At 41.5% G+C, this 20889-nt stretch overlaps 2 protein-coding genes across 3 annotated transcripts; both read right to left on the bottom strand.

The window, feature by feature from the left end:
• Nucleotides 1-856: 856 nt before the first annotated feature.
• tmprss5 (transmembrane serine protease 5) lies at nt 857-8260 on the bottom strand (the record flags this gene model as incomplete). The annotated part of the gene is given in 15 exon segments (XM_079610827.1): nt 857-1364; nt 1462-1604; nt 1757-1855; nt 1954-2138; nt 3500-3662; nt 3759-3802; nt 3892-4005; nt 4786-4921; nt 6209-6322; nt 6574-6672; nt 6752-6896; nt 7792-7812; nt 7814-7879; nt 7883-8058; nt 8224-8260. Coding segments are annotated over 15 exon segments (1707 nt in total). The 3' UTR covers nt 857-1199.
• A 130-nt stretch (nt 8261-8390) lies between these two features.
• On the bottom strand, nt 8391-19714 carry LOC306996766 (E3 ubiquitin-protein ligase TRIM39-like). Of its 2 annotated transcripts, XM_079609622.1 has the most exons (9): nt 19600-19714; nt 19313-19401; nt 19110-19191; nt 18382-18935; nt 18198-18293; nt 9837-10070; nt 9612-9750; nt 9370-9396; nt 8391-9232 (listed from the first exon to the last, which is right to left on the bottom strand). In XM_079609622.1, exons 3-9 carry the CDS (start codon nt 19174-19176, stop codon nt 8685-8687), a joined length of 1665 nt encoding a protein of 554 aa, XP_079465748.1. In that variant the 5' UTR covers nt 19177-19191; nt 19313-19401; nt 19600-19714; the 3' UTR covers nt 8391-8684. The 2 variants fall into 2 exon arrangements, with proteins under 2 accessions (XP_079465748.1, XP_079465749.1); XM_079609623.1 differs by lacking the exon at nt 19600-19714 and having other exon boundaries at nt 19110-19185; nt 19313-19373.
• Nucleotides 19715-20889: the final 1175 nt, after the last annotated feature.

Here is a 20889-nt window from a genome sequence, read left to right as displayed (position 1 = left end):
TTACGGCTCCACAGTAATTTATTTTGAAAATCAGTCACCAAATATGTAAACTAGAGATTGTAAGTTTTCAAATGATATATAGTTTGTCAAGATTAGTTTAGGTTTAGTATAGAATATTACTGTTTTAAATATGTAATGGCTGATGCCAATATAAGGGGTTAATCCCATATCTGGAATGGTAATGCTTGAAAGTTCTGTTCCTCCGATTTGGGGTACAGGGGAGAACTTTGGTTATACCAGCTGTAATCCACTAGGCAGAAAGGACATCTTGGTCTTAAATTGAAGCTTATAAACTTGGGAAGTTTTTCATGTACATTTGAGGCAGTGATATGTATAATAAAATGCTTGAAAATTATCACTTTTGATGACAATTTGTCAGGCGGACAGACATTTTTTGGTCTTTTGGGGTATGTTGATGGTGATATTTGACAGCAAAAAGGCAGAAATCCCCAGAATCTTTTTCTGCTAGTTTCCCCTATGTGTCAGGATACACCATGCAAAATTTTAGGGTTATATGACCATTTATGTAGCTGCAGTACCTTAATATTCACAATTACATAATTCCGTCAAAAGCTTTTCCCAAAAAGGGAGTTTTTGGGCCCCTGAGACCAAACGGGGCCGAGTTGGGGGTGGTCATTATCAACTTGGAATGGCCCAAGGTATAAGATAATAGGAAATAATAGTGAAAAAAAGGTAGCAAAAAACATCCTGAGGAGTGGACCTGGCTCCCGGCCTAATACACTTGATTAAACATTCCAAACATGCCACAACAACAACATAAAATCTAACTTTGCAAAAAATTTAAACAACAACATTTTCTGTTACAATGAAGCGCCTGTTTTCTTTTTTTTTTAGAATGAAGTTTAATTTGAATAAAACAATGAACTGAACAGCTCACATTGTTCTCTGTTGTAAATAACAAACGTTTATTTTAAAACCACAATTTTCTTGATAAGGCTAACACAACAGTAAACATGTAATGTACAAACATCTAAATGTAATCTTTACCTTTTTGTGTAAATGTTGAGGCTTTACATAGTAAAATATAATAAATAAAATAAAAAGGCCACAGGTCAGGATATTCTTCTCTTCTCTTCTACTATCAAACATCAGTCTTTAGTAGCTCTAGGACAGGAATCAGGATGCAAGAGCACAAAAGGAAGTTAATAGCAGTTTGTCTTTCAAGGGCCATTGTCTCTTCATTTACTTACCTCGATAATCTCATATATCCACCCTAAAAACTCAGCCACTTTTGTATAAACCCCTGGATGGTTTGGCTCAGCACAGCCTGTTCCCCAGCTAACAACACCAACCAGCCTCCAAACATTTTCATCCTGGCAAACCAGAGGGCCTCCACTGTCCCCCTAAGAAAATGAAGATCCATTATTATTTCAATATCATATATTTGTGAAAAACATTCTACACATAGCATGCATTTTGAGTAACATACATGGAGCTCACCTGACATGCATCTACTTTTCCCTCTGTATACCCTGCACAAAGCATTCGAGGAGTGATCTCTCCATTGTACATGCAAGAGCTATTGCATTTCTTTGTACTTATTAAAGGTACAGGTGCCTCTTTGAGAACCTCTGGGATATGAACTTAAAAAAAGAATGGACATAATTTACATTTACAAACAGTACAATGTCTTATGACAGCAATCATAAAATGATCTTAAATAGTATGTGGGGATTATGGACGTGTTTTGGCCGCTAGAGGCCCTCATTGAGTTTCATTTGAAGAATAACAGTACCGTCATCTGGCTGTGTATATCCCCAACCAGAGATCCAGCACTGGGTCCCACCTGGGAGATCACGGTCATACTGCGGTAGACACACAGGTCTGATGGTGTCTAAACGTGTAAAGAAAGAAATAGCAGATAAGCCTAATGAGATACATGACATACAGTGGTGCACATACTATACATGTGATTAATAAAGTATCGGTCACCTGAGAAGTTCAAAGGAGTTCTTAATTTAACCAAAGCGATATCGTTGTCATGAGTCCTGTGGTTGTAATTCTTGTTGTAGATGATCCTCTCCACAGCAAAGCCTTGGTATTCAGCCAGTTTAGCTGAATTACTGGTTATAATTCCAGCATAAACCACCCAACTGGACACTTGAGGTAGCCTGTAGCTTCAGTAAGCAAATCAGACCATAAACACACTTAAAGGGATAGTTCACCCAAAAATGAAAATTCTGTCATCATTTACTCACCCTCATGTCGTTCCCGTAAAACTTTTATTCATATTCGGAACACAAATTAAGATATTTTTAATGAAATCTGAGGGATTTCTGTCCCTCCATTGACAGCCTACGCAACTACCACTTGGACACTTCAAAAAGTTCTTAAAGAGATTGTAAAACTAATCCTTATGAATTGAGCAGTTTACTGGTAGTCCAAATTATCTGAAGCGACACGGTGGCTTTATATGATGAACAGATTGAATTAAGGCTTTTATTCACATAAACATTGATTAGCAAACAGAAGCTCAATCAAACCTGATTGACAGGCGTAAACAAACCTCATTGGCTCTTGCGGAAGCTCAAAAGTGCTGTGTAACAAGAATGAACCTCTTTGGTTCTTGCACGTCAAGCGAACACGTTTGAGCTTCCGTTTACCACAACTGATGTGTGAGTTGCTGAATGTTTATATGTGAATAAAAGCCTAAATTAAATCTGTTCATCCTATAAAGTGATCGAGTCTCTTTAGAAAATTTGGACTAAACTGCAATTCATAAGGATTAGTTTTACAATCTCTTTAAGAACTTTTAGAAGCGTCAAAGAGGTAGTTGCACATGGAGGGACAGAAATCTCTCAAATTTCATCAAAAAGATCTTAATTTGTGTTCTGAAGATGAACGAAAGTCGAAAGGCTTTGGAACGACATGAGGGTGAGTAATTAATGACAGAATTTGAATTTTTGGGTGAACTATCCCTTTAATTTGCTTATAATAAATTCCTTTGCAGAGCCCTACATGTAACTTGTTAAAAAACTTTACTGGCATTATGTATTATGTTGCAGTGCAGTCATCTATTTAATCCTGTACCTTTTGTATTCACTGCACCACATTCCAACACTACTGTCAACAACTACATTGTTCCAGTGGGTGAGTCTCACAAAAAAAACATGTCCTTTTGGGGTTTAAACATACTTAACCCTGTTTTTTTTTGTTTTGTTTTTTTGGTTATAGGGTTCTTGTTTAGGTTTATGACAGGTTTTGTGAGATTCACCCAAATAACTCATGAAAAGTCATCATGAAATTTAAATTGACCATTTTAATTGACCACAGGGTCGACAACCTGTCCCTCATTAGTGCAGCAATAGTAACCAAAACAATCCAATCAATTCCCAATGGGCAAAATCAAGTCCCGTCCTACATGTTTGTTTTGTTCGAGAAGCCGTTTGACTTTGATATACTGTACGCCGTAACAGGGAAGAAAAGACTATTGCAACTTCCATTTCATGTCGATTTTAATGTAAATGTAGAATCTTACTTGTGGACACAATGAGCAGCTGTAACTATCCACTGGTGGGTGATGATGGATCCTCCGCAGATGTGACGGTTGCTGTAGTAGAGACTCACTTGCCAGGGCCATCTGCCCAGAGTGGCTTCCACTCCTCCAATAATCCTGGGTAACTTTGCTCTGGTCCCACACTCTATAAGGAAACAAATTACGAGCAAACAGACTCAGATAGATAGCGTATGTGGATAGGAAGTATTATTTCAGACTTATATATTAAGTTAAGACTCACCAAAACATTTTAATGCTATAACCTTTCCTGTACTACAGCTTCCTCTAGAGTAAAGAAAAAGAAAAAAAAAATGATTAAACTTATGACAGTTGTTTTTCTGGAAACTCATCCATTAAAATGATTTCTTGATCACCTGAAACGCCATAAACTCTCCAAATTGCTTTGGTGTTCTGAGGCGATTTGGACAAATCCATCTGTGTAGTTCGGCCCAATATCAGTCAGATTCACCCCTTTGTGCTTCGATAATCTGAAAGAAGAGGTTGTTTGACAAAACTCAGATTGCCACACTTGCTAATCTTTTTTTTAAATTAAAATAAATTAATAAAACTCCAACATCATTAACTAATTCTAATGTCATTCCAAATTTCTTGCTGTTCACTGTAGCCATCAGATCATGTTTGCGTTTAAGCATATTTCTACAGTTGTATGCTCTACGTTAACTTTCATTGTGCTTTTTCATCCTTTTCGGACCACTTTTCACTTTCATTACATCAAAAAATAGCAGCTTTAAGATTCTGCTAAATATTTCCTATTGGCCTGGTTTCATAGACAGGGCTTAGATTAAGACAGGAGTCGGCCTTGGTTAAATTAGGATATTTAAGTAGCTTTTTATAAACATGTCTTAGAAAAAAAACATTACTGGTGTGCATATTGAGACAAAACAATGACATATATCAGTGAAAAAGTGGAAGTTGACTGCTCAAACATGCATTTTAGCCTGAGGTTAGGCTTAAGCCTCATCTGTGGAACCGGGCATTGAGTTCCACAGAAGTCATACAGCTTTGGAGTGACAAAGGTGAGCAAATGATGACAGAGTTTTCTTTTGTAGGTGAACTATCTCTTTAATATTCTTCGAAATGCCTGTACTCGGCACATGTCATGCTTTGAATTAGAACGGACTTCAAAGTACATTTCAACACTGCTATGAATGGTTGACCTACAGAAAACAGCCACAGCTGCTACTCAAGTGAAAGGTGCTGAGAGCTGTAAGTGTGTGTGTGTGTGATTCAGCTGTCAGCATGCTCACCTCAGATAGCCCAGCTGTCGACATACGAGTGTTCCCAGAGAAGAGTTCCACCTCTCGTAACATACGGGCAGCCACGTCTGTAGCTTCTCCAGCTGGATCTCCAGAAGAGAGTTCTCCACACTGATCCTGTAAAACACTGAGCCCCATTCAGTCAAAATCACTCCTAAAACAACAAACTGTAGCGCTGTGGATGGGACTGCTGTCATGAGATATGAGGCTTTAATTGAATTTGTTTAAAGGATCTTTTTCAAATAAAAAGGATTGTGTTGAAATTGTTGTATTTTGTAACCTCATTAAGGTGCATCAGGCTTGAACAGGTACATTTATATTAAATACAACAAAAACACCATCATTTACATAACCGACTGAACACACAAACAATTGAGCAGCATGCATGAGGATATTTATTTTCGATTCTTTTCTTCCCTCTCTCTAGCACTCCAGACACAAATAACCATCCACAGCAACCCCAGCAGGGTTATTATAGTTAACTAAAACTAAACGTAAAACCATTTTTAAAAGATGTGTAGCTAATGATGACTTGAAATAACAATAACAAAAAAAATATATAAAAAAAACGTTTTCTATTACAGCTAATAGAAAAAAAACATTTGGAAAATTAAACCTGTAATAAAAATTAATTAAAACATTACAAAAAAATTATAAAAAAACAACAAAAACCCAGTAAATTGAACTGAAAACGGAAAATTAAAAAAAAAAAACGAAAAAAATGTTTTTAACAAAAATCATTCAATCCACAGTGTTACATGGGCGACTGGAATGGGCGAATACTTTTTTCAAATCGGTTCATTTACATGAACAGTGATGAACATGAACTGTTTTCACTTACATCAAAGTTTAGGATGAAAGTTTCACTATAAATCACATTTTTTAAGGATTTCATATGAAGGAGAGGGCAATTTAGGACTATCCAGCGCTATTACTGGGAGTACCGTTTTAAGATAAACCAATTTACTAAAGCATCATACTTTTCAGGGCTTTCATATGAGGGAGTAGAGGTAGAGTAGAGAGACTTTGCATTGTTACATTTGAGAGAAATGACTGTTTAGCCATGTTTGACTATTCCATTAGCTCAGACATTAAAACCAGCAGTGTAACATTTTCTAAAAGCATACTGTAAAAGTTACACTGAACCACTGAACTATCCCTCTACAATGAACTCAAAGTTAGTAGCGTTGCTTCTTTCAGTTAGTTACAACACTAGTTGGATAGCCCACTTGTTTTCCACTTCCTCTCCCTTTAGTGTGCTTCTCTTGTTTATGTGTTTGTTACAGCTTTCACAGGGCATTGTTTATGTCACTTTGTTTGTAATGCCAGTGAGTTTGGATGAACGTCCACTGTGCTGTTTACCCGCTGTGTCTCTGTTGTTGTTGTCTGTGCACAAAAAGCATGGGACAAATACCTTTCCTGGGGTCTGTCACAGAGATGTCCTCGGTTATGTTGCAGAAGGACGTGTCTTTGGCGTCTCCCAGGCTCGCGGGGCTCTGAGCTGAATTAGGCCTTAAAAGAATTTTCACTGGACAAAAACATTAAATGTTTACTGCATAAATATTTCATTTACCACTGGTTTCACAGACAAGGCTTAAGCCTAGTCCCAGACTAAAATGTATTATTGAGCTGTTTTAACTGAAAGCAACTTGTGTTGACATATCTTAAACTATGTCAGTGCCATTGTTTTGGAACCAAGGCCTAATCCTGGCTAAATCTGAAACCAGGCCTTGAATGCACAAAATTTGAACAATGCTTTTGAATGATTTAACTTCTTACCTATGAACCAAACTCCAATGACAACACCTCCCAGCAGACACAGTACACACAGAGCTGCAAACACTCTCACCAGTTTATGCGCCGACACTTTGCCAGACACTGAATGAAATAATAGCCATATATTTTTATAAAGAAAGAAACAGATGTCTACTCAGGTGTGTGTTAGTAACAGACTTGCCTGGATGGAGAAACTGCAGTTCTCTGTGCCAGCTGGGATTATTCTGTCCCGTCTCAATCCTGTCCACCTGCAGATGCTCTGTATGGAAAGACTGACTGACCACCACAGGATTCTCAATCACTGCCACAGCATCTCTACTGAGACTCTGTAAGATATGATCAATCGGAGTGTCAGTATATATATATAAAGGCAGCCAATAAAAAAAAATCCTGATGATATACTTTGTCAAAATCTGCACAGTACAACAGCAACAACAAAAAATCTATTCAAAGCTAAAGTCCCAGTTCTCATAATGTAATGCAACATTTCATCCATCCCAGCTTTTGGAAAAATCATGGACATTTTTGACTAATTTTACTGTATGTCTTGTGAAAAAAATTTCAATAGATTTCTTTATGAATATACTGTGTACTTTACAAACTATTTCAGAACCATTTAAAGAATAAACTATCAATGAGCACATGACATTACATGCAAATGTTTTGTTCTGATTTAGTGTGCTGATTTTATGATCTTCTAAATGGAAGTGTTAGAAAAACACTATCATGTTAGGATGATAAGTGTTAGTTGAGCATGTCAAATCGATTGTTTTCCTTTAAGTCGGAAAAAAATAGGAGCAGTCGCAATGCATTGATAACATCACAAAGTTTATAGTGTTTTTTCAGCTTATAGGCCAACAGTATTAATGAAATAACAACAAACACAATTCGTTTTTCTAGATAGCAATATTGCAAATATAATCAGTCATCATAATCATGTTACTTGACACTATCCAACATCACTAAATTAAATTAACCTAATTCACTAAAATAATATATTTTAAACAGCAAACAAATTAATGTATATTTTTTATAAATTAAATTGTATTTATTTTATAAATAATAATAATACATTATTTTAGAAAGACTTTCACCTTTAATGTTGCAAAAATCTAACAAATACTACACAATTTCATATTGACGCACCAAATAAACATCATCTTTCTAAATATTATAATAGAATAAAGATAAGCCACTGAATTCCAGTACACCGGGACTCACCATGTTTTGGTTGTTTGGATCCAGGGGTTTCCTGGCGGCAGCTGCTCGGACTCTCTCTCATCCACTCACCTCCATCACAGCAGAGATGCTACACACCAGCAGCTGTCTGACCATTGAGCAGAATGCAACTCTGGATTTTCACTTCACAAAGAGACAATGAGGTCAGCAGCGGAGCAAAGAATGAACCCGTTGTTTTACCAAGGGGGTCATGGGGCCTATCCTGACTGCCTGATCCAGCCAAACATCTCCAAAGATATCCCCCTGTCACTGATAGGACACAGGCTGCTTAGCACCTCCCTCACCTGTGCCAGCGGAGTGTCATAGACCTGATACTTCACAGCTTCTGGGGAAAGGGTTGTAATTACAATATGCTGAAAAGTCTCACTGTAGGAAGTTCAGACAACAGTGCATATGCAGTATATCAGTGATCACATGTCTCTGATTTGGAGGTCTCAGTTATCAACAACATTAGGTTATAAATGTTCAATGGGAACAGTTTGAATGGATAACATTACTGCCGTTATTTTTTCTAACACTTCGCTTGTGGAAGAATGCATTTATATCTTTCCCAATATGTTCAATAAACTTCTTCATAAAATGTCATTAAGTTAGAAACAAATATATCTCTTTATTCAGATGTTTGTTCAGATAAGATATTTTACATGTAATTTCACTTTCACAGGTAAAGCAGAAAACAATAAAATGAACGGAGCAAACATTTGAGAATTTAGAAAACAACAACAACTTATTAACAAAATAATCCTTTATACAAATTAAGCAAACTTTTAGCAAGGGTTTCAGCAGATTTTAAATGTTGGAAAACAAATACTAAAAGAAAAATGTATGCAATATCTCATCATTTGAAAACAGCAAATATACATTGCAATAAAACCTTATTTGCTGACATGTGAGATGATCAGGGGCGCTGCATTTTTACACTTTTTACCTTTTTTAGAACCAGGGCTAAAGTATGGAAGGAGTTTCTCAGTGAAAGACTGACCAGTGAAAGAATAAATATGAGAACTGGACTTCACATCGTAAAAGGAAACCAGACCCTCCTCATAATCCACAAACACACCCACTACCTGAGGCTTCACTCTCAGAGACAGAGAGATAGGAGAAGATTCACAAGCCTGATAGCGATTCCTATTCCTCAGAAATACAGCCCAGTATCCATTCTCAGGAGATGCTGCTGTCATTCCCTTCCTGTTAATGGATTCTCTGGCCACTCCTAAATCCCACTCAGTCTTTCCCTTTACCTGCACCTCAAAATAAAATCCCCCTGAGCTGAACCCCTCTTTTCCCAGGACACATGCACAAGTGTCAAAACTCTTTGGGTTGTCTGGGAGTTCAAGCTCAATGTCTCCATGCATCACTTGTTTTCCATCATCAGACAGGATGAGTGTTGGATAAGCTGTATCAGGATCCAGAGTCACATCCACTGAAAGCGAGATCAGATATTAATGCTATGATTTGGATGTGTATAATGTCAAAAAGAAAGTATTGTGTAGATTTTGGGACATGACTTTAAATTATGACTAATTTATGTGACATGTGAACATGGACATCACAGATTACCTGTATATCGCTGCATGCTCTTCAGCACTGTGGAAAGAAAGAATAATAAATAATTCTGAGAGAAATTTGAATGATACATATTTGTATTTAATATATTTGATCAGATCCTGTTCTCTGATGGATATGAAAATGGATTTTGAGACATTGTGAATTTTATGTTTACATTGTATGCTTGATTATTGACCTCCTTCAACTGAGGATGCCTTATTTTTCTAATAAGATTCCTGACAAGATTCTGTTACCAGATTTGCTGAGTTTCTCATTGAGAGTCTCCTGCAGCTGAGTCAAAGCTTTCCTCAGATTCGTCTCACTCTCACGAGTGTCGTTACTGATCTCAGTCCAGCGGCTGGTGTGTGCAGGTCTGCTCAGAGACGGGTAAATCTACAGCAGGAGAGAGCAGATACTCTCAGCATGAGCAGTGTTGTGTGATGTGTGTGATGTGAGCAGACAGAAGGATCTACACTGACCTGTAGGAGGTGCAGGTGATCCTCAGTGTGTGAGAGCTGCTCCAGCTCAGTGTCTCTCCTCTTTAACTCAGTGATCTCCTGCTCCAGCTCTTTAATAAACTCTTCGGTCTGCTTCTCTGCTGCTTTCTGCTTCTGCTCCATCATCTCCAGCTGCTCAGACTGACATCTCTCAATGGAGCGGATCAGATCAGTGAAGAGCTCAATACTCTCTGCTTTCTCTTTCTCTGATGTTTCCTGATAAATCAAGGAATAAATTATATTTTATAGCTACTTCAGCACCTTTTTTACAAAGCAAATTATAACATCATAATACATAGAATATTTAACTTCATAAATTTTATTTTAAAGGTGCATAGCGCAAGATTCTGAGTTTTTGCAGAACTATGCCACCTCTGGCGGCAAGCGAAACTGCAGCCAGAGATGTGCACGCACTAGACAAAAGTTTTCTTTTTTTTATCTTGCGTGGAGTTTGCGTTGGTGTTTGAAATGAACTACAAGCAGGTCTCTTACAATCCATCTTCTATGGAGAATGCCGGCGAATACACAAACCTGCCAGACATAGCTATGTGAGCGTGCCGTGAACGCGCATGACGTCACGCCCAGTCTCAAATTCCGGCCCGAATCCCTCTTATTTATTTTACTTTACAGGATTATATAGACAATCTCAGTGATCAGAGAAGGGCTCATTCAGCCCATCAGGCAATTGTTTAAGCATGTATGGGTTAGAAAACGGGTATTTGTTAACATGAAAAGTAAATAAAAGTAATAAAAATAAAATAATTATTTTTTTTAAATCACAAATGCAATCTCTTTCAAGTGTTTATTTCCATTGTTCCCTAGACAGCAATGAAAATAAAATAAAGACTTAAATGTGACATATTATGCCCCTTTTCACAAGATGTAATGTAAATCTATGGTGGCCCCATAATGTGCCTGTGAAATGTCAGTTCAAAATACCCCATTTATAATATCATTTATAATAATAGCGTGTCAAAGTTGCCCCTTTTTGGGCGTGAGCAAAAATGCGCCGTTTTGGTGTGTGTGTCCCTTTAAATGCAAATGAGCTGTTGAACCCCACCCCCGTTCAGAAGACAGACGATCCTTTACAGGAGCTAAATTCGGATGCAGTAATAACAAAACACACAAATAATCTCACTCATCCAAAATCTCAGAAATAACCAGTAGTGGAGTGCAGCCTTACAGAGAGACTCAGGAAGAGGTTGCAACTTTTAGACGCACCAGGACGTTTCTGAATGGTTAGTGGACACATTTATGTAGTGTTTGTTGAGTTACATTGATTCATCTGTTTCTGGGGGATTTCCGTTGAAAATAAAATGAATCCACTGCTCTCTTGTCTCATCCGAGGCTGGGACTCTAAATAGTGTTCCCTTTCGAAGGGAACTCAACAATACGTCATCGACGCTATGGGGAAACGCCTCAGGCGTGACAGGTGTCTGAAATCACAATCAAATCACGGCAATCACATTGACCGGCGACAGCCCGCGAATCATTACGTGAATGATTAACGTGCGACCTGGAAGTATATAAGGGCGCCTTGCAAACATGACAAATCATCTTTTCGTCTTCAGGGACTGTATGTTTGAACGCAAATAAAAAAAACAGAGAAATGAAGCGTGCAGCAAAAGCTAGTTGCTTTCAGAAGTGTGCCGACCCGTGTCCTCGATATTTGACGCCGGAGGACACACACCAGCTGTGCGTTTTCTGCCTGGGTGAAGAGCACGCACGGGAGGTTCTCGAGGGAGCTTCCTGTGCAAACTGTGAGAATTTTTCCTTGAAAACGCTCCGCTCTCGTTTGTCCCTCTTCTCGAGTAAAGGGGGGTCAGCATCTGGAAAGCCTTGTGGTTCAGGTCCCGTGCGTGCCGAGGCAGAGCGGCGACTTGCGTCATGGGGCTCCCAGATGGAGCTTGTCGATCACCTTGAGAGGGCTGTAAACCTCTCAGATGATTCGACAACTGACGAGGGTGAGCTGCAGGTGGATGATGATAGCCTTTCGCCGACTATTCCTGCAGCTAGTGCTCTTCAGGACGCGCAGGAGATGGCTGAGGAGGTTGACAGTCAGGTGGATCCTGAACCCCCTCAGCCATCCGGCCCCGTGTATGCAGAGCTGGTGGATGTGATGGAGCGCGCCGCCGGCAAGCTGCAGCTGCCATGGCAGCGCGCTAGAGGAGAAACCGCTCGTGGTAGGCTCGACGATCGGTTTCTCCCCGGCCATAAACCACCAGCTCAGGTGAGCCTTCCATTTCTCCCCGACCTCCACACTGAGGTCGAGAAGGCATGGAAGAATCCATACTCTGCCCGGATTCACCGGCATCAGCGGGCTAGTTTCGCTGATGTCGAGGGGATCGGAGAGTATGGATATGTGTCGATGCCGCCCATTGACGAGACGTTTGCGAACTATCTCGTCTCTGGACAGGCGTCGACACTAAGAGCTCCAACCCTGCCATCCAAACCGCTAAAAACAACGGCTCGTTTGAATGGCAGGGCATACTCGGCAGCAGGTTAGGCTGGTGCTGCCCTGCACACCATGGCGGTCCTGCAGGCGTACCAAGCCGACCTGCTGAGGGATCTCGACCAGGGGGCAGGATTGTCCCCTGAGGCGGTGGCTGAGCTGCGCCGCACCACAGATCTTGCTCTCCGGGCCACCAAACAAACCGCTGCTTCGATCGGCCGGTCGATGGCAGCAATGGTGGCCACGGAGAGACATCTGTGGATAAATCTTGCCGACATCGGGGAGAAAGAGAAGTCCTTTCTCCTCGATTCGCCGGTTTCGCCCTTTGAACTCTTCGGCACCTCCGTAGAGGCGGTGGTGGGGAAGTTCAGGGAGGCAAAGGCGCGCTCAGCAGCATTTAAGACATGCATACCGCTGAGATCCGGGTCCGCGCCCAGGCAGGCAGGAGGCCCTGGCCCATCCCAGTCTGAGGACCAGAGGCGGGGCCAGCGAGCCAGTGTCACCTCTCGTGCGCCCCCTCCAGGTAGGAGCAGGGCGCAGAAAAGGCGTGACTCCCGCAACAGGAGGGATTTGAGGGAAGTTATCCAGCAAAAGCGTCAGCGCCGCTGAAGGATAACTCCTTCCGAGGGTCATCAAATCTGCCCTCTCCTGCTTCCGACTCCCCAGGCGTTCATCACATCAGGCCTGGGGCGGGGCCTATGATGAGAACGATGTTCTGATGGCCCGCTCTGAGCTCTGTCTGGGTTTTCTTTGGGCTGAGCGATTCTGCAGCCAGTTGTATGAAATAATAATAACTATTTTTCTGTTAGGCTGTGGCTCCTCCGAGCCCTCAGGTAGATCTATGCTTGCAGGTTGGCCCTCACCAGGGCCGCCTCTGTAGCTGGCCTAGGCTGTGCCAGGGATAGTGGAGGCGCTCTGCTTAAGCATTTCTGCCTCTGTACCTTCACTGTGTGAATATAGGTTCCTAGCATCCCTGTATGACAGCCTCCTCCAATGGAGTCGTTAGGCCAAGGCCCGCCCTCTTCTCTGCATTCTGGGGCGACAAGAGTAATGCAGCGTGGTGCAGAGGCATGGTTTATAAAGATCCTGGGTTAGGCCTCAAATAGGCCTCCCCGGTACAATGTGTCTTTATTGAGCAGGGTGAGGCCGCCTTTCGCCTCACGAAGAGGCTGGGTCTGTCTGCCCGACCCTGCCGTGCAGAACTAGCATACGGAGTACTCCCCTGTACGGAGTACTCCCCTGTACTAGCATACGGAGTACTCCACTGTGGCTCGGGTTGAGTGGAAAGTTCTAGCCTTCACTTCTTTTTTGGTCGAAGTACGCTCCCCTGAAGCCAGAGCATTGCCATGAGCTGACGCCCATGCTTACAGTTGGTAGGCCCCTGACTCTGGGGCCTCCATTGAGGCAGAGTGGCGTATGTTGTACTCCCCTTGCTCAAAGGGTGCTAGCTCTCTTGCTGAGTACACTGCCATGGGCAATGTGATTAGGTACCAGAATGCTGTAGGCGCTGTGTAAACAGCTTATCTACCAACGAAGGCTGTGCCATTAGGTAGTAGGCCTCAGCAGGCCTCCTGTATGGGCAGCCCCCAAGTGGGCGCTGTAGGCCAGCTCACTTCATGTGGCTGGCCTTGGTGGTTCGGGCAGTTGACTCACTGATGGGTAGTAGGCCCTAAACAGGCCTCCTCGGAAGTGAGTCCCAACGTTGTGGGACATACTTTTTGGTGTGGTATGATTCCCAACAGTGTACTTTTGGAGCAGATTGACTTGCTGTCAGCTAGTAGGCCCAACCAGGCCTCCCTGATAGGCGATTCCCCAGTGGGCTGGCCTTAGCAGGCCGTCTTCGAACCGTCACCCAGATTCAGGGCTCGTAGCTACCAGTTGTTTAAGATTACTATCAGGTAGTAGGCCTCCTCAGGCCTCCCTGAAGGTGAATTCCCACTTTCGGTGGCTATCAGGTAGTAGGCCTTACCAGGCCTCCCTGTAGGCAAGCCCAAAAGGACAGGCAACTGGACAGCTAGCCTGACCTACTATCAGGTAGTAGGCCTCACCGGGCCTCCCTGAAGGCATGTTCTCAAATAAAGTGATTATCAGGTGGTAGGCCGCTCCGGGCCTCCCTGAATGTGAGCTCCCAAGTATCGTGGCTGTCAGGTAGTAGGCCTCATCAGGCCTACCTGAAGGTAGTTCCCACATACTGTGGTTATCAGGTTACAGGCCTCACCAGGCCTTCCTGGTCATGAGCTCCCACATGCTGGGGTTATCAGGTAATAGGCCTCACCAGGCCTCCCTAGGCCTCCCTGAAGGTGAGTTCCCACATACTGTGGTTATCAGGTTACAGGCCTCATCAGGCCTTCCTGGTTTTGAGCTCCCACACACTGTGGTCGCTAGGTTACAGGCCTCACCAGGCCTTCCTGGTCATGAGAGCTCCCACATACTGTGGTTATCAGGTTACAGGCCTCACCAGGCCTTCCTGGGCATGAGAGCTCCCACATACTGGGGTTATCAGGTTACAGGCCTCACCAGGCCTTCCTGGTTATGAGCTCCCACATACTGTGGTTATCAGGTTACAGGCCTCACCAGGCCTTCCTGAATATGAGCTCCCACATACTGTGGTTATCAGGTAGTAGGCCTCGCCAGGCCTTCCTGTGAGTGGTTCCCCAATGATGCTGGGTTCTGGAAGCTAGTGGCCGCTTGCTATCAGTTCAGCTGGCCTTATTAGGCCGCTGCTAAAAGCGAGCTCGTGCCCTGGCTCAACTAAAGTGTTCGTCCTCTGCTACTGGTTCCCTCCCGGAACTTCTTACTCTGCCTACAGCCTGGTTTCCTACCAGTCGGTCCATTGCTCCCCTCACTGAGGGTCTCTATGAGTGTTTGGACTCCTGAGTCTGGTCAGACGGTCGTAGGCCTCTCGTGAGGCCTCCCAGTTAGATCAGCCCCTAGGCCTTCACAGGCCTCCTCAGTGTGTCAAACACAAACACTGGGTAGATCCGTGGATCGAGTAGAGAAACTCCCCTCTCTAGCAAGGGTTTAAAGCACTATGCTGAGTCATACTCTCCGGGATATCCCGTCTCTGAGATCCGGGCTGAGGGTTCACTGCCAGCTTCGCAGTCCCTCGGGTTGGATGCCTTACCTAAGGCAAATGTCCAGAGGCTCTGTCTCCGGACAGACAGGAATTTGGCCAGACTGAAGTGTCCAATGTAGTGACACCAGGTCAGGCCGTCCTGGTGGCATTTCGGGTGGTATATTCCCCCGTATAGTGACTGGCTGGGGTTCCCTCGGGTTCCCTAGCCACATTCCCTAGAAGGGACCCCTTCTAAATTGAAGTTGTGGTCCTAGGCCTTTGAGCAGGCCCAGGTAGGCCTTCGGATTACATATTTGGAGTTCCTCCTGTTAGGCTTATAGCTTGGGCTATGACCGTAGGGAATGCTGTCACTGACAGCCCAGTGTGACCTGAGGGTGAGTGGTTCTTGCATTTCATTTGAATTTGCTGGTTCTGACAGTTGTCACTGCCTCCTGGCATGCACTCCCCTCAGCATGGCGGAGTGGGTATTTCGTTCCCCGATGACGTATTGTCGAGTTCCCTTCGAAAGGGAACATCTCAGGTTACAACTGTAACCTATGTTCCCTGTTCTCAGGGAACGAGACAATACGTCTCCCTGCCATGCCTCGGGGCCTGCCTACCAAACAGTCCCTTCAGACGAAGGATGATTTGTCATGTTTGCAAGGCGCCCTTATATACTTCCAGGTCGCACGTTAATCAGTCACGTAATGATTCGCGGGCTGTCGCCGGTCAATGTGATTGCCGTGATTTGATTGTGATTTCAGACACCTGTCACGCCTGAGGCGTTTCCCCCATAGCGTCGATGACGTATTGTCTTGTTCCCTGTTCTCAGGGAACATAGGTTACAGTTGTAACCTGAGACGTTCTGTGCTAGTCTGTGCAGCAACAACAGAACAGTTTGCATGCTTTGCTCGAACTTTTGCCATTGCGTTAGAAGAACTGGTTACACTGTTGTCGCTTGGGTGGGTGGAAACGTACAGATTAAGGGGCGGTTATATTATAATAAGATCCCCTCAGAGGTGGAAGTAACGAATTACAACTACTCACGTTACTGTAATTAAATAGCTTTTCGGGTACTTGTACTTTTTTGAGTATATTTTTAAATCTGTAATTTTACTTGTACTCAAGTAGATATTAAGATAAGTAATCTACTTCGCTACTTGTAAAATCATATTTCGTTACTGAGTACAATTTGAATTGATATTCAAATCTTTGACTGGCATTTCGGTAGCCAATAAAAATATCTGATCGTAAACGGACCAATAAAAACCCTGATATTTGGACTGAAAAAAGCCGCCGCAGTCGGAGGTTTTTAAGAGCTGATCATAAGTGAGGGAGGCAAGTAGCTCAGAGTGATTAATGGCTGGACTGAAAGTTTGGAGAAACAACAAACTACATAGATATATTTCGATACTGAAATATCTCACAATACTCCAATACTCATTTTCTGAAGTATATAGCCTACACCTATACCAGCTGCGCGTTCTCATTCATCTCTCCGACAGCGAGTTTGACACCCTCCCCTCAGCGCGGGATTGCAGGTATTGCGCATCATTTTATTCATACCTGCAGGTTTCTATGGCATATTTTAATGGCAAATGTCGCGAGCCCAATATTGTAACGCGAGGGCACATTCATGTAATCTCAGAAAACTGGACGCGAGCTCTCAAATATAGGCCTACGAATAAACTGGACTCAGATATTGAGTGTGCACTCTCGGACTGGGTCATGTCATGTGTTATCGCGAATCTTGCCAAATGCCAAATGGTTCTCACTGCAGACTCAAATGACGCCCAGCTCCAATCTCTATATGCCCTTGAATTAAACTTTGTCAAAAGTTTTGAAAATGCTACAGGAAATAATATTGCCTATAAGTGAAATGCACCAGGAAAACTTTCAACAATCAAAGGTGGATCTTTCATTTTTTTTACAATGTAAATGTATGTTAGAAATGTTTCGGAATGGGGCATTTGTATGATTTGTACAAATAAGTCTGTCTAACTGCATTACTACATTGTACTTATTGAACTTAGAAATTCCAGTATCATGACCACTAATTAATGTCCTTCGTCAATAAGGTAAAAATGTGTTAAAAGTAGCTATTTTCTACATAAATCTATGATTTGATTGAATATTTATTGGTAATACATCAACTATCGCCGGCTAAAAAGTAACTAGTACTCTACGTAGTTTTTGAGAAGAGTAATTTGTACTTTTACTTAAGTACTTTTTTGACACCAGTACTTTTACTTGTAATTAAGTATTATTTCAGCAATGTAACGGTACTTGTACTTGAGTACAGATTTTCAGTACTCTTTCCACCGCTGTCCCCTTCCTACGTCAGAAGGAAAGCGAAATCTGATCGTCTTATTTTTTGACATGCTTGCAGAGAAAGGTTTACCAAAACGAAGTTTCTGGGTTGTCACTTTTCACGTTTTCTGGGTTGGTGGATGCACAGGGAACCCAATTATAACACTTAAACCAAGGAAAAAGTCAGCTTTTCATGATATGTCACCTTTAAAAAACACCCCAGGAATCTCACATTTATATAATTTTAGAAAATATCTCAACAATGTCTCAATTGTACTCAGATTAGCCAAGAAAACAAAGTCTCTGCAATAAAAAGATTTTTATATATGAACTCATTGGTTAACATTAGTTAATCTTGGATAACAAATTATCTTGGCTATCCACATTCATTGCATAGGTCAATATTCCGGTCACCATTGTTTTTGTTTTTATTTCTAAAGAAATTTAACATTTATTCAAAAGAATTTCACAAAACACATCATGAGAATTCTTTTTTAAAAATTAAAACATTCTGGTAAGTACTCACCTTTCTGAGTTCTTCTAAGTTTTTGAGGTCTTGAATCCTCTTCATTCTGTCCTGGATCATCTGCTGCATGTCTGTCTGCATCTTCATCAACTGAGACTACAGACAGAACAGAAAAACACAGACACTCAACAGATTTAACACCATCTAACACAAATATTGTTACATTGTGTATTTATGTTGTTACCTTCTTCTCTTTGCTCTCCTCCTCTACAGAAACAGTGTTGTGATTCCTGTGGTTTGTCACAGCACAGAGCAAACACACACATGTCTGATCATCTCTACAGAACAGCTCCAGAGGTTTCTCATGTTTCTGACAAATATAGACCTCAAGATTCTCCACAGGATCGATCAGTTTGTGTTTCTTTAGCTTTGGGACTCTCTGATGAGGCTCCAGGTGAGTTTGACAGTATGAGCTCTGACACACCAGGCAGATCTTCTGAGCTTTCATCTTTATATCATCACAGATGTCACAGAGAACCTCAGTTTTACTCTTACAAGACTTTTCTTTAAAGAGCAGCACAACCTCTCTGAGTGCTGTGTTGATCTTAAGGTCGGGTCTTCTTCTGAAATTTTCTTTACATAATGGACAGTTGTAGGTCTGACTGTTGTCCCAGCACTGGTTCAGGCAGCTCTTACAGAAGTTGTGTCCACATGGAGTACTGACAGGATCAGTGAAGGGATCCAGACAGATCGAGCACTGGAGCTCCTCGGCTAGAGGACCACTGGAGGATGACCGAGCTGGAGACGAAGATGAAAAACACCATTAAACACCAACATTTAGAATTAGAACTGATTTATACATGAAAATGATTTGCAAATTAAAAAAAAAACTCATCAACAATTAGTATTTCATCAAAGAAATAATATAGCCTAGATCTGATTCATTAGATGTGGGTTATTTTATTTACTGACTTGTTAGAGGTCTATCCAGACTCCTGGCCTCGCTTTGTTTTGGTGATGTTGGTACAGCTTCTGCCATTACCCTTTTCTACTTCTAAGCATATGTAGGGCAAAATCACCACACACAACACAAGATCAGCACTAAGTTTTATCTTATACAACAGTTGTAATATGAAATTTAATGTAACTTTTTTTAACGTAATCGTAATGTTCACCTTCAGATTTCACTTCTGTTTCTTCTTCTTCGACTGCAGTTCATGTAGCCCACTTCCTGGTTCAAGTCTTGACGAGACGCGCCACTTTTCTTTACAACCAATCAAATGACACTCTCACTCTCAATAAAATTCTAAATCATTTAAATTAAACAAACTATTTTAAAAAAATCTAATTAAGCAAACTAGTTGTGAATTTGACTAATGCATAAACCTGGTTATTCCATGAAGCAGATCAATATTAAAAACTTTTTCAGTAAAATATTAAATAGGTTACTACTATAACTTACCTATTAGTAAGTATCAGTTGTGGTGTGATCATAATCTGAATAAATCGTCTGTTGTTTAAGAGTAAATAGGTTTCAGGTTGTCGATCAGTTTAGTTTCAGTTTCACTAAAGCGTTCACTCGATTACGTCATAGCCTATAGTCCATCTCATCAACGTTAGATAGAAAACCTAGTTACTTGTTCCTTATGCAATAAAAAAAGAAGAGAAAAAGATAGAAAACCTTATAAGAAAATTACAAGTCCTTAAATTCAATTAAAAAGTAATTTGGTGGGCATAACTTTTTTAACATGATTAGGATACTCACCACAAGTGTCGCAAATCACTGTTTCCTGCATGGCTTTTCAGTAGCACCACAAAGCGACCCTAGCAGGCATACGATTCACGAACAAATAACTCCATTCTTTAAACGAATATTGAATTTGTGAGTTTTAATGGTTTGATATAGCTTGAATGAATCAATTCTCTAAAATTCATCAGAGCAGTTTCTGCAGCAACATATATCTTATCAAACGATGAAGTTTTACTACATCAGTATAAGATATCTTATTTCGTGTCACATAACATGCCATAGAATACTTAACTCACATTTACAATACACAGACATGTTGGCTGATGGACTGCCGATATGTGCACAGACTGACTGAATCACATTTGGTATTATTCCTTTGAGCAACGATTCAGTGCCTTCACCAATGAGCACCTTACCATCTACTGGTGCCTGTTTAAATTACAGTTTTTCTCGATTGCTAAACACATTTCTTGAAACTATTCTCAAAACAGTACACACAAATCCATAACGTCTCACCCAGTTCCCTAAAAATCCTATTTTAAGGTCAAAATGAAGCTCTACATCACTCAAAACCATTCACTCTTGCTGAAAAAACAAACTTTGCCCTCAGCTCAGACATCACACACAAGCCCTCACAAACACACACACTACAACATAGTCACACTGGTGCAATAAATAAAAAAACATTTCCAAAACTGGTAAGTTATGTTGCTTGTGGTCCAGACAGAAACATGGGCAAGAGTGGCACGAATTTCATCCGAGACTTGTCTCCTTGCCCTTCACCTACCTCCTCCTCCTCCACTCCAGTGTCCTCGACCTCTTCTTTCGTGTCTTTCTGGATCCATTGTTCCAAAACTGAATGAACTGACTCTGGCCCTTTTATCTATCTATTGAAGGTTCTGATATGTGATCAATTTTGACTGTTAGTGTTTCCACTTGGGTAATTGTGTGCTAACTGAACTGTAGCTGATATTATAGGAGTTGTGATGCATGAGTCCATGA

The sequence above is a fragment of the Phoxinus phoxinus genome (genome assembly GCF_949152265.1).
Source record: "Phoxinus phoxinus genome assembly, chromosome: 4".
Lineage (NCBI taxonomy): Eukaryota > Metazoa > Chordata > Actinopteri > Cypriniformes > Leuciscidae > Phoxinus > Phoxinus phoxinus.
This window is presented reverse-complemented; position numbering and strand designations above follow the sequence as displayed.

Excerpts from the sequence above, each read along its gene's own strand:
- LOC306996766 (XM_079609622.1), bottom strand. The coding sequence starts at position 19,176 with ATGGCAGAAGCTGTACCAACATCACCAAAACAAAGCGAGGCCAGGAGT. Across the intron at positions 18,294-18,381 it reads AGGAGAGCAAAGAGAAGAAG|TCTCAGTTGATGAAGATGCA; the intron begins GTAACAACATAA and ends TTCTGTCTGTAG. Across the intron at positions 9,397-9,611 it reads TGAGAAACTCAGCAAATCTG|TGCTGAAGAGCATGCAGCGA; the intron begins GTAACAGAATCT and ends TTCTTTCCACAG.